Raw genomic sequence first — 13,063 nt, forward strand, 5'->3', positions numbered from 1 at the left:
AAGGAGAGGTAGATAGAAGTGAGAGGGAAGGGGAGAGGGGAGAAGAGGGAGAAAGAGGAAAAGAGGGAAAGACAGAGAGGAAGGAAAACAAGGATCACTTCTGAGATCCAGGAACTGGTTTTAGAAACGGTGGAGGAGGAAAAGGGAAAAGAGGGAAGACCCCAAAATGAATCCTCTCTTTTCTGTGTCTCCTCTCTCTCCTTCTCCTTCTCTCTCTCTCTCTCTCTCCCCCTCTCCCTCTCTCCCTCCCTCTCTCCCTCCCTCCTTCCCTCTCTCTTTCTTCTCCCTGTCTCCTCTCCCCTCTCCCTCTGCTCCTTCCTCCTGCCTTAGCAGAACTTATGTGGCTGGGATGCGGGGCTCTCGGGTGTCAAAACTTTGAAGATTAATGGATTACTTTGTTAATGACTGCAGGCGTCAGACTGAGGTGCTTAAATGATTTGTGAGGTGCGAGGCGTCTTCCCGACAGTCCCAAACAATGCGCGGAGTGTGCGGGGGAGGCAGAGGGCGGCCGCCGGCGGGCCCGGCAGCAGGGCTCACGCTCGCACACACTCACACTCCACACACTCCCAGGCGCACACACCCGATCTATGCCGATCAGGAGGCAGGCAGGCACCCTCGCCCCCACGCACTCCCGGGCATCCCCACCCACACCCACATATATGTATTTTTACCCTGCAAAAAGTGTAAATAAAGCCTCGCTGGCCCCCAATGAGGCGTTCCTTCCCGACTTTTTTGGATCAATCAAACAGACAGTGGCTTCTTTTGATTAAAGCCCAAATTGTCATTGGGCAGAAGCAATCATGTGACAGCCAATTCGGTCCAATTTCAACCTTGTCTCCATGAATTCAATAGTTTAATAGTAGCGCGGTCCCCATACGGCTGTAATCAGTGAATTAGAAAAAAAACACCCCAGCAGCGATCTTCTATGATAGATTTTTTTTTCCTCTGCTCTCGCCTTTTTCCTGGGCCTTGCCCCCCCAAAGCCCCTCCAGAAGAGGGAACTTTTTCTCCGAGGGGGCTCCAAGGAGAAGGCCATGAATTACGAATTTGAGCGAGAGATTGGTTTTATCAATAGCCAGCCGTCGCTCGCTGAGTGCCTGACATCTTTTCCCCCTGTCGCTGATACATTTCAAAGTTCATCAATCAAGACCTCGACGCTTTCACACTCGACACTGATTCCTCCTCCTTTTGAGCAGACCATTCCCAGCCTGAACCCGGGCAGTCACCCTCGCCACGGCGCTGGCGGCCGCCCCAAGCCGAGCCCCGCGGGCAGCCGGGGCAGCCCAGTGCCCGCCGGCGCCCTGCAGCCGCCCGAGTACCCCTGGATGAAGGAGAAGAAGGCGGCCAAGAAAACCGCGCTGCCGCCCGCCTCCGCCTCCGCCGCCGCCGCCACCGGCCCTGCCTGCCTCAGCCACAAAGGTCAGTCCAAAGACTTGGCCCCAGGTCCCGGGACCCTTTTCCCCTCCTGGGCTGCCCGGGGAGCGGTTATGGGGGAGGGGAGCGTGGGCTGGGAGAGAAGGGGGAGAGAGGGAGAGATGCTTGGCTGCCTTCCCTTCCCCTGTGGGCTCAGGAGTGGGTTTGATGGAGAGAAAAGGGATCCTGCGCTGCACAATGAAACACACATATATTTTTAAGAAGAGGGGGGTGAAAACTTTCCCTAACTTGTGTAATGTGGGATGATTTATTTGAGTTGGAACTGACCTCCTCTTGTCTAGTTGTCCTAGAGTTTGGCTTTTTGACAGTAATGAAGAGTGATAGATCGCTCTTGCTCAGCTAAGCAGCTGATGCATTAATTATAAATTGTGGTGTGGCTAATATAAAGTTTGCTCCCGGATGGAGAGGTTGGGGGGAGCCACAGGCAGGAATTGGATGGAGGTGGAAGAGATGGGGTCTCCCCGGGCTGGGCTCCCAGGAAAGGCAGCACAATAGCTCTCCTGCATCCAGGGGCGGCCATTTTGTTGCAGTTGATCTTTTCTGCTATATTTATTCTCCAGTGGAATAACCCCGCTCGGACCCCTCCACCTCCAACTGTGCGTGTGTCTCTTGTTGGTTTCCCTTTCCGCAGAATCCCTGGAAATCGCCGATGGCAGCGGCGGGGGCTCGCGGCGCCTGAGAACTGCTTACACCAACACGCAGCTTTTAGAGCTGGAAAAAGAATTTCATTTCAACAAGTACCTTTGCAGACCCCGAAGGGTGGAAATTGCGGCGCTGCTGGATTTGACTGAGAGACAAGTGAAAGTGTGGTTTCAGAACCGGAGGATGAAGCACAAGAGGCAGACCCAGTGCAAGGAGAACCAAAACAGCGAAGGGAAATTTAAAAGCCTCGAAGACTCTGAGAAAGTGGAGGAGGACGAGGAGGAGAAGTCGCTCTTTGAGCAAGCCCTCAGCGTCTCCGGGGCCCTTCTGGAGAGGGAAGGTTACACTTTTCAGCAAAATGCCCTCTCTCAGCAGCAGGCTCCCAATGGACACAATGGCGACTCCCAAAGTTTCCCAGTTTCGCCTTTAACCAGCAATGAGAAAAATCTGAAACATTTTCAGCACCAGTCACCCACTGTTTCTAACTGCTTGTCAACAATGGGCCAGAACTGTGGCTCTGGCCTAAACAATGACAGTCCCGAGGCCCTCGAGGTCCCCTCTTTGCAGGACTTTAACGTTTTTTCCGCAGATTCCTGCCTGCAGCTTTCAGACGCTGTCTCGCCCAGTTTGCCAGGTTCCCTCGACAGTCCCGTAGATATTTCAGCTGACAGCTTTGACTTTTTTACAGACACACTCACCACAATCGACTTGCAGCATCTGAATTACTAAAAACATTAAAGCAAAACAAAGCATCACAAAACAAAAACCCCTTTCACCAGGTGGTTCGGCCTTCTTTTATTCCTGATTTTTATTTTCTTTTCTTCTTGACCCACCCTGTCTCTCCTCTAAATGTGGAAGATTTTCTGTTTAGTGATTCTCCTGATCCCGTTTCAGAGCCATCTTTTACAGATGATTTCGGAGTTATTTAGTTGTTCTAAATCTAATCCAACGACCCTCTATGTGATTTCCTGAAAGCAATATATGAGGCCTGCAAGAAAGTGATCATATAATTGTATCTTCACTTTCTGTTTATTTTTGTATTACATTAGGATGCATTGTCATGAGTATTTTTGGTAGAATAAATTCTCCTTTGCTATAAGTAGCTTTCTTATTTTTTTCTCCCCCCTCTTTCTCAAGGCTCATAACGGTTTCTTTTTCCTCTTTTAGTCTAACTTGGTAAATAAAATTCTGGTCACAATTCATCTTCTTTTTCAATTTTAATATATTTATTAAGGGGGCGTGTTCAAAGTCTTCAATAGACAACAACAAAAAAGAGAGCCAGAAAATGGTTAGGACTTCTGAGAAGTGTTTCCCCCCCCCTTTCCTTCTTTCTTTTTAAAGGGAATGGATTTGGTTTTTCAGTGTAGATGTTCAAGCCATAGATTTAAATTGGTACTAGAAACAGGATTGGGCAGCCTCTGAGTTGGGCCAAGCCCAAGCTTTTGAAAGTGGAGCAATAAAGTGCCTACAGAAACCCCCAACTCCAGGAAGGAGGAACATGGAGTTTCTTTAACAAGCTACCAGTCTTCAGGTCAATAACTAAGTTATCAACAATTCATTTATTTATACACATTTGTTTCAAACATCTACATTCCAACCCCTCCCCCACAATCCCGGAAACATTTTCAGTGTGGTTGATTAGCCTCCCAGCTGTTGATGGGTCCAGGCAAACAGACCTAAAAGGTAGAGAAAAACAAAACAAAACAAAAAAACAAAACAATGGTTACTAGCTGGAAAATGCACTTCAGAAAGGTTTCTTTCCAATCCTCTGGTTCAATCATTCTAGGATTCTTTTTTCAGGATCAGAAAAATCAATATTTCATTCTTAAATCTGTTTACATGGCAAATAATGGATCATTAAAGCTGTGAAGTCAGGTTACCAAGTTGAGATTTAAAATGGAGAGTTTCTGCGCCCTAGGTTATAAATTAACCCAGTTTCTAGAGAGAGAAAGAGAAAAAGCACTTTAAATGAAATATCAATAAAATGTGATCTAGGGCACGTTACTGGGTTGTTCTGGTTTTTTCCCCCTTCTTACATCTCCCCATGCTGATTTTTCCCTTACTGAGCTCTGCTGTGATGGCTACTTACTTACCGTGAGAAAACGCAGCGTGTAAGCAACATGTGTGGGGGGCGGGTTGATTTAGGAACCCGGCTCTTAACAGCTAAGGCTTGGAAGTTACAATGAAATTGCAATCTTTCTCCATGGGTTTGCACCCTGCCTTCCTCCACCCTTCTGCCCCCTAAATCCTGGCAGCGTTGGAGGCTTGTGAGGACCCCGGTGGGTCTCCAGCCCCAGGCGCGGAGCTGAGCAGGGCGGCCCGGCCGCAGCCAGGGCTGAGCCGCTGCTGTTTGCGATTCGTCCTACGCTCATAAATCAAACGCTTTCTATGAATGAGAATGTCATCAAAGAGATCAATTGCAGGAACACATGCACAAATAAAAATCCTCTTACGTATTTGCCGGGGATCCCCGTCCGAAAGCATTAAGTTAGAAGGCGTTTAGTCATAATTCATTTTTATTGCTCTTTTAAAACAACAGCTTGGCTGGGCCGCGGATGCCATGAACAGCTCCGGGCCTCGGCGGCGTTTTGTCTCCTCCTTGCTCCTTCCCTTTCCAGTAGAAGAGCCCTGAAAGAGGCGCTTTGAGCCCAGCAAGCCGCTTGCAGGCCATCATCTAAAGAGTGACCAAGCTCTCCTTTCGCCCACTCTCCCAGGGCATTAAAAGAGACTTTAGCTCGGGTCGTGGGGCGCTGGCCTACACGCTCAGAAAACCAGGGTCTTCTACAAGGCGGAATGAGCCCCAGGATTTCGTGGGGGTGGGGAAAGAACCGAGCTACGGAAGCCTTACGGGCTCGAGGCCAGAGGAGACTGCCTTTGTAAGCAGCACCGGGAGAGCTGAGCTCTGGGCGGCCAGCCGGGGCGGAGCAGGCTCGGCTGCGAGAGTCCCGCCTGCCGGGAGCCCGGAGCAGTGCGCGGAGGTGGGTCGGTCGCCGGCCCGAGTGCTTGCAAGGGCTTATGTGCAAGTGCATGCATGTGGTCCCAAGAAAAACACCCCCACCCATGCTGGCTCTGGAATGAGGCCCGGAGGGAGGAAGAGAAGTGGAAGGAGTGGAGCGCAAGGGCTGAGAACTTGCAAGAGGAAGGAGAGCGGCTGCGGCCCAGGGCGTCTTTGTGGCTCAAGCCCTGCGGCCAAGGGGGTTGCACAAACCCGGGCTGAAGAAGCCAGCAAAGGGACAGGAATGAGACCAGGGGAAAGAACGTCCTTTGGTTCGGAAAGTAGATCGTCCGCAATGCCAGCACGGACCCTCTCACGTCCTACCTCCTCCCCGACAGGAGCCCCTTCTCTCCCCATCGTTGGAAGCCTGGAGCTCCCACGGAAGCCGCCTCCAGGAGGGCCGCCTTTCCTTTTCCCTTCTCGAAGATGAACGTCCCCAGGTGCTGAAATTGGGGCAGGAGTGACCTTTTCTGTCTGTGCTCTGTTAACCGTGGTTGGGGATGGGTCAAAGGTCACAGAAAAATAGAATTTCAAAAGAAAATGTTTTGGGGGGGGGAATGTTTCTTCGCTACTGAGGGAATCCGTAGTCAAATGTCTGCAAGAGTTTCCCCTCTTGGGGAGGGGGCAGGTTGGGGGGAGGGAGACTTCTATATATGGAGAACAGAATGCAGAAACCTGAAAGGTTGACTCACACATCTGAAATGTGCCTGCCTCAAGCAAAACTTCCTTATTCTAACTGGGGAGAGAAATTAGAGGGGAGTGGGAACCCCAGCCTCAGATAAATTTTATCTGTCCGATTCCGATGTGGTAAATAGGGTCAGGGAAAATCTATACTGCATTGGCTGCAAAGCTTCTTGGATGATCTCTGATTTCTTTTACCTAAGAATGCATTAATTCTCGGTCTCAGTTTGGCATTTTCTCTCTACAAGCCAAGGGTTGACACCAAACCTAATAGTAAACAGCAATTAACGACCCCGTCAGCATCAGGGTAGGATGAGGGTGATGGAGAACAGGACCCCTGGCCTGGGATGACGCTCACATTTGCACGTGTCTCTCTAGGGAAAGACTTGAAGATTCACACAAGGAACTCCACAGTCAGTTACAAAGGGGAGGATGTGTTGTTGGGGAAGAAGAAAATATCCCGTCCACCATCAGCCATCTGTCCACCGCCCCTCCCACCTGCCAGCCCCTATCCACTTCGGACCTGCAGTAGAATGGGGGGGGGGCGGCTAGCGGATAAAGGAAGCCCTACCACTCCTAACATCCCCCTCCAGAAAACGAGCATCATTGCGGGGGGAGTGCAGCGTATTTCGTGGGAGCTGTGGTCTCGCCCTTTGAGGCCCCTGCCGGAGCGCGCAGACTCCTGGGTCCCGGGGAGCCGGCAGATGGCCTGCAGCGCACCGCCCGGCCCCCACGCTGGCCACGTCCGCTAGCGTCATCTTTCTCCCCCGCCTCCTACCCTTCAAAATCCAGCAGCCGAGCGGCTCCGGGTCCCGTAGGGCTCCCGGAGCAAAGCTGAGTGGGGAGGAGAAAGGGGCGGAGAGCGAGGACAGAGGGAGGGCGAAGAGCCCGGCCACCCCCGGCCTTTTCCGGCAAGCTTAACTACTACCAATCACCCGCTCCCGGGCGTCGAATTACAGAAGCTCCTCATTGCCTTGCTAATAATCAGTTGGGGTGGAGGGAGTAGGGTTCGGAGACCCTCCTTCGAGAAGGGAAGTGTGTGTGTGTGTGTGTGTGTGTGTGTGTGTGTGTGTGTGTGTGTTTTCCTTGCTCTCATCCCCTCCACGCCCACCCGGGGTCCTCCAGGCCAATGCCCTGCTCACTTCCCTCTCCCTTCGGAGCTTGGAGAGCTGGTGGCCTGGCCGCGTCCTACGCCACTGCCCTCTGCGTTCCTCCCCGCCCCGGCACCACAGCAGGGACTGTGTACTGAAAGCGCCCGGGGAGCTACCCTTCCTGCTCCGCGCACTGCGGGCTCGGCCCCTGAGCTAGTGGCAGGCCAGCGAGCCCACTGAGTCCCGACCCAAGAGAGACGGAGCCCTCTTCCCTTCTCACCTCTTGCCAGTTCATCTTTCTGTGCACGGTGGGGAGGGGGCGGAGACGGGGATGCCTCCCAGCCCCCACCTCCCGGAGGGGGGGAAAGCGGAGTCAGCGCGCGCAGAAGGTGGCTTCTGCTCCTCTTCGGCCCAGCGCTCCGAATCTGCCCTTGCAGCCGCCGCAGCTGCTGCCGCCGCCTGGGCTGCCTGGGGGGGCGACTGCGCGTCACCTAGACTGAGGAGCGCCGGGGATTTAAATGCCACTGAAACGGTGATCCATCACCGCGGGAGCCAGCAAACTTTCGCAGGAGGCTTCGCCATTGGCTGACATAGTCACGTGCCCCTCCCCCTGCGCCCTCCGCCCTCGCGCCCCCCCTCTTGCGCACTGTACATTCATATCATTTTTCTTCTCCGGCCCCATGGAGGAAGTGAGAAAGTTGGCACGGTCACCCAGGGCTTCGCAGGACCCGGTCCCTCAGTGACAGATGGACAATGCAAGAATGAGCTCCTTCCTGGAATACCCCATCCTCAGCGGTGGCGACTCAGGGACCTGCTCAGCGCGAGCCTACCCTTCCGACCATGGAATTACAACTTTCCAGTCGTGCGCAGTCAGTGCTAACAGCTGTGGCGGCGACGACCGCTTCCTAGTGGGCAGGGGGGTGCAGATCAGCCCGCCCCACCACCACCACCATCACCACCCCCAACCGGCCACCTACCAGACTCCTGGGAACCTGGGGGTGTCCTACTCCCATTCAAGTTGTGGTCCAGGCTACGGCGCGCAGAACTTCGGCGCGCCTTACAGCCATTACGCGTTAAATCAGGAAGCAGAAGTAAGTGGTGGGTACCCCTCGTGCGCTCCCGCAGTTTACTCTGGAAACCTCTCATCTCCCATGGTCCAGCATCACCACCACCACCAGGGTTATGCCGGGGGCGCGGTGGGCTCGCCTCAGTACATTCACCACTCATATGGACAAGAGCACCAGAGCCTGGCCCTGGCCACGTATAATAACTCCTTGTCCCCTCTCCACGCCAGCCACCAAGAAGCCTGTCGCTCCCCTACATCAGAGACGTCTTCTCCAGCGCAGACATTTGACTGGATGAAAGTCAAAAGAAACCCTCCCAAAACAGGTCAGTCTTGCCATTCCTTGGATGTTCCTTGATGGTTCTGGAAGGAGCTTGTTTGCTTAGTTGCCAAGGAAAATTAATACTTTTTTTTTTTTTAAAGTTCTTTCTTCCCACCGGTGTTGGTCGGTGTGGAGAGATTGCCCAGGTGTGTGGGGCAAAGGAGGATCTGGGACTGTTGTGTTTCCTAAGGGGCTGAGTTTTAGAGGTTCTGGCATAGGAAGTGGGTAGGGGTGTGTGTGTGTCTCTGTGCGTGTGTGTGTGTGTGTGTGTGTGTGGTGGGGGGGTGGTTCTGTTAATATCTCCAGGTTCCATTAATCACCGGTCTGACCATGCTAACGGTTGACTTCAGATTAACACTTTACACCTCATCAGTCACCTTTCCCAGCCCCGTTTCTGTTGAGAAATTCTTGATCTCCGCTTTACCTGAATGTTGCTCTGAAGCGTGTAGGGGATCTCATATGGATTGTAAAAATTTTTATCTTTCTCTCTCCTCGTTCCCCACCATGCCCCCAGGGAAAGTTGGAGAGTATGGCTACGTGGGTCAACCCAACGCAGTGCGCACCAACTTCACCACGAAGCAGCTCACTGAGCTGGAAAAGGAGTTCCACTTCAATAAGTACCTGACGCGCGCCCGCAGGGTGGAGATTGCCGCATCCCTGCAGCTCAATGAGACCCAGGTGAAGATCTGGTTCCAGAACCGCCGGATGAAGCAGAAGAAACGAGAGAAGGAGGGCCTCTTGCCCATCTCTCCTGCCACCCCGCCAGGAAGTGAGGAGAAGGCCGAGGAATCTTCAGAGAAGTCCAGCTCTTCGCCCTGCATTCCTTCCCCGGGGTCTTCTACCTCAGACACTCTGACTACCTCCCACTGAGGCCCACCCAGCCCCAGACTCCGCAGCCCAGGCTACTCTGAGGGCTGGGGACTTCTTACCCAAAGCACATTCTTAGCTTATCTTCCTTTCCATTTACAGTCTCTCTCTTCCTTTCTGATCCTATCTGGGGAGCTCCTGGCCAGGATAATGTGTTTCCAGAGAATTCTAGATTAGAGGCTTGATTGGGGTGTGTGTGCTAACTCCTTGATGCAGATTAGGTGCCATAATCAATTTTTTGATGGCTCCCAACACCCCTCCCTGCTTTTAGGAGATTTCCGCAGAATCTGTTCCTTTCAGATGTCCTTTGGAATATAGTCCCCTTTGCCAGCAGAAACATGTCAGAGGGAGGCCTTTTACCTATCTGTGTATTTACAGTTCTCCCCTACTTTGCCCTTAAAGTAGGATAGAGGGAAAGGGGAGTCCAGGAGCTCATAAAGAAGAGATGCACTATGAGTGTGTTTACACAATTAATTCATGCCTTTATTTAATTCGATTTCATGTGTGTGTTTGCTGGTTGTAAATACTTTGTCCTGAGAGATTTATCTTTATACAGATTTTCTAGAAATGTTTAGATTAAGTGACTAAAACAGGGTGGGTAACTCAAAGCTGGTACAATTTTATATGTGATTATAGGTGAAAGAATAAAACTGCTCACTTAAACTCAGTCAGATGCCTCAGAGGGTAGCCTGCATTTGTTCTTTCAGTGAGTTGAGAAGGCCTACAGAACACAAGGTTCGAAAACCTTGCTTCCTGTGCTAAGTCTCTCCCCATCCCCACCCGTTTATTGTTTCTCTGGCCACACTCCATTTAAAATTTGTGCTGGATTATTCAGAACCTACAGGTATTATTCCGCCCAGCTTCTTCCTCCCACAGTTATCTTAGCTGGATCTGATGTATTTTCAGCTCAATTGTTAATGTGATGGATGGCACAATGAATGTATATTTTGTGTGATTCGTGAATAGTCTTTTGCATGTCGCACAATGTTTTGATGTCCCCGAAGTACCACACTGAGTTATATCAGTTATTCTTTGTGAGCCTATGATATTCCCCCTTTCCTGTACAATCATGAACAGCTCTGAGATCCTGGAGTAATGTGATCCAGAGCAGAGTTTACGGGTCTTAAGATGTCTGTAATAAATATATTCAAGTTTCACATATGCTTAAGCATCCCTGTGTTTGGCTTGGCTACAATTTGCTGGTTCCAACATTGTTGGCTCATTTCACGTGGGGAGGAGGGAAGGGTGGTGTGTACTTTCAGAGGTGGGCCTTTTCTTGAAAAAAAAAGTAAATGCTTTCCCTTATGTAGCTGAAACTTCCCTTGTGAGTGTCAGAGCACCTAGCTAATGCCTATTTAATAGGTTGGTTTTCTTTAAAATAACAATAGTTCCTTTATTATAATCCAAGTTCATAATGGAAAAAAATGAATGGTGAAGAAATTTATGAAGCGGATCTGTTTTTGAAACAAACATGGATACTTCCTGGGTCAAGTGCTAACCTTTTCACCTCCAACTGAATGTTGACGTATATATAAACAGAACCCCCTTCAAAAGCCCAAACTCTTCAGTCCGTCTTTCCTCACATCAGTGAACCAAGAGCTAAGAGATTCACATTTAATGAGCTCCAGTATAAAGCTGTTTGAGGATGAGGCCTCCACTTCACCCCTCTTCTTTTTCGGCTTGTCAGGCAGTGTTCCAGTATATTCCACCCTTAGAACCGAGTATGGTCTATTCTCAGTAAACCCGCTGCGTCTCTCCTCCCATCCCTCCTTCCAATGTCCGTCCCTTCCTGCCACTCTCTACATGTCCTCCTGCCCACCCCCTCTGGCTCTCATTCCTATCAGATTCAGCTTTGATTTCATAGCCCGCATGGCTCTAATGGGTCTGTTCTCATCCATAACCCCGTTCTAATCCCCTCACCCAGAAAAAAACTTTTTATTTTCTTCTTTGGGCTCAACAGATTTTTCCAGGTGAACTTTTGAAAGCTGCCCTGAAGTCTTTCCATATTCGAGTTGTTTCCAACCGCCGCAAATGTCTGTTCTCGAATGGAGGAAGCCAGCAAGTCAGAGTGTTCAAAATGGCTCTCCTCCCAGACCTCTTACCACTTTTCCTTTACCTTCACACATTCTCAGAGGCTTTAATTTAGCCCCAAGGGCAGAGGAGAAATACAGCATCACAAATACAGGCATATGACTTCCTTCCTCTCCAAAGGGTGTTTTACAAAGGATGGGCTGGCAGTGGGAGGAGAAATCCTACAAAAACTTGGAATTTGCAGGCCTTCTAGAGCACCCAGGAGATTTCCTGTACTTCCCTGTCAAAGGGGGCGAGCCTGGACTTTGCAGGCGCTGTTGCTGCGGCCATATCAAGGGCACCCGCTGCCCTCCCTTTGGCTTTTGGATCCTGGGCTCTGGGGTTGCCTCTAAAAGACTCGAGTGGATGGAGGAGAACTTCAAAGTCGGCCAACTCTTTCATTTCCCACCCTGGCCTTATACAGTATCTTTTGTTTATTAGTGTAAGGCCACACAGCAAAACAGATGGCTCGTTTCCAAATTCTTTAATGTGTTAAAGTGTCATTTGCATGCCACTGCCGTAATTTCAATATCTAAAAGCAGGGCTGGACCTGCTGAAATCCTGGAGATTCCAGTCTTCAAGGTGCTGGTTTTAATGTAGCCGAGAGAGAGGAGAACAATAAATTATGGCTAAACATCCAAAGCCTTCTCTAGGTCGTGGAATAAATCAGTTAACAAGCAATGCATTTAGGAAACATTAATATACCTTTCAACGAGGAAAACATTTGTATCTTTTTAGTTGTCCCAATCGATTAAATCAGAGGTGCTTACCACATCCTATTTCTAGGTCTCTCCTTTTCTGTTTTGGTCTCTGAGGAGCATGGTTAGCTCCCTGAAAAATGACAGCAATGGTGACTGAAACAACAAAAGACGGAAAACGGAAAATAGCATCTTATTGATAAATTTAAAAAGGACAAGAGTCTCAATTAGGGACTTGGGATAATTATGGTACAATCCAGTTTTCAAAAGCTTTCTCCTCACTTCCTTCACACTCATTCAAAGTACACCCGAAATTCAGGGTGTCCCCAACCTAAGGCTGAGTTGAGATCTTGCTCTAAAGTCTGCTCTTGGCTTCACCTTTGAAAGTTTACTTTTGGAGGCTATTCAGATGCCATGGTGTTTTCCTCTGGGGCAATCAGATTCAAACCGATCAATATTTACTCAGTCTGAAAGGGTTGTTGAAAAGGCTGCTAACAACAAACTGCTTAGCTGCTCACCCCTGCTTAATCTCAGGTTCACTGAAAGTTCAAGAAGAGATGAATGCAGTGATGGGTCACTTTAGAATGAGTCCCCGCGGTTTATCTGAGCTCTCTGCTAAAGGCAACAATTATAGTTCCATCCCTCTTTGGGAAAGGGGCAACTTTCCTATTATTCTTTTGCTAAACAGTGTTTACTAGAAACTTAAAACACTTTCCTCTCCCTTCCTGGCTTTTTTTTTTTTTTTTTTTGTTAGGTGGGGAGAGGAGCTTCCAGCTGCCCTTCGCCTCTCTCCTTCTCTAGCTTTCTGCCAATCCACTAGGTTTCATTTGACTTAAAATAAATTACATTGAATATTTTTAAAATGTTAAATTAGCCTGACAGAAGAGATCCGATTTATTTCAGATGCCAAGAGCTATGAAATGAGGCTCTTTGGGCCGTTAGAGCTTATCTTCCTTGCGAAGTACAGGGTAAGATTGAATTGAAATCCATTTGCGTTTGAGTAATATCAACAATCAGAGCCCCAATATCCTTCTGAGATGACTTTTTAGACAGGAGGTGAGGGGAGGAAGGGGTAATTCACTTGTGCAAAAGCAAGTACCTCAAGTAGAAAGTCAACTTTAAAATTTTATGCAATCCTAGTGCATAGACTATTGAGATGAGAAAGGAAGACCCAAGGAAGCCAGTTGGGAATGGTGGGAG

At 49.8% G+C, this 13,063-nt stretch overlaps 2 protein-coding genes and 1 long non-coding RNA gene across 3 annotated transcripts; 2 read left to right on the top strand and 1 right to left on the bottom strand.

Annotated features, from left to right (window-relative positions):
* HOXA2 (homeobox A2) lies at positions 1–3,484 on the top strand. Its single transcript, XM_045792985.2, has 2 exons — positions 1–1,419; positions 2,066–3,484. Exons 1-2 carry the CDS (start codon positions 1,035–1,037, stop codon positions 2,803–2,805), a joined length of 1,125 nt encoding a protein of 374 aa, XP_045648941.1. The 5' UTR covers positions 1–1,034; the 3' UTR covers positions 2,806–3,484.
* Positions 3,485–3,616: 132 nt separating this feature from the next.
* Positions 3,617–7,343, bottom strand: LOC123789147 (uncharacterized). The gene is made up of 2 exons (XR_006778690.2): positions 7,124–7,343; positions 3,617–3,752 (listed from the first exon to the last, which is right to left on the bottom strand). It is a non-coding gene; the product is annotated as an uncharacterized LOC123789147 (long non-coding RNA).
* A 71-nt stretch (positions 7,344–7,414) lies between these two features.
* HOXA1 (homeobox A1) lies at positions 7,415–10,227 on the top strand. The gene is made up of 2 exons (XM_045792986.2): positions 7,415–8,232; positions 8,743–10,227. Exons 1-2 carry the CDS (start codon positions 7,590–7,592, stop codon positions 9,096–9,098), a joined length of 999 nt encoding a protein of 332 aa, XP_045648942.1. The 5' UTR covers positions 7,415–7,589; the 3' UTR covers positions 9,099–10,227.
* Positions 10,228–13,063: the final 2,836 nt, after the last annotated feature.

The sequence above is a fragment of the Ursus americanus genome, chromosome 3 (genome assembly GCF_024610735.1).
Source record: "Ursus americanus isolate L20-20 chromosome 3, mUrsAme1.1.p, whole genome shotgun sequence".
NCBI lineage: Eukaryota > Metazoa > Chordata > Mammalia > Carnivora > Ursidae > Ursus > Ursus americanus.

Excerpts from the sequence above, each read along its gene's own strand:
- HOXA2 (XM_045792985.2), top strand. The coding sequence starts at position 1,035 with ATGAATTACGAATTTGAGCGAGAGATTGGTTTTATCAATAGCCAGCCG. Across the intron at positions 1,420-2,065 it reads TGCCTGCCTCAGCCACAAAG|AATCCCTGGAAATCGCCGAT; the intron begins GTCAGTCCAAAG and ends CCCTTTCCGCAG.
- HOXA1 (XM_045792986.2), top strand. The coding sequence starts at position 7,590 with ATGGACAATGCAAGAATGAGCTCCTTCCTGGAATACCCCATCCTCAGC. Across the intron at positions 8,233-8,742 it reads AAGAAACCCTCCCAAAACAG|GGAAAGTTGGAGAGTATGGC; the intron begins GTCAGTCTTGCC and ends CCATGCCCCCAG.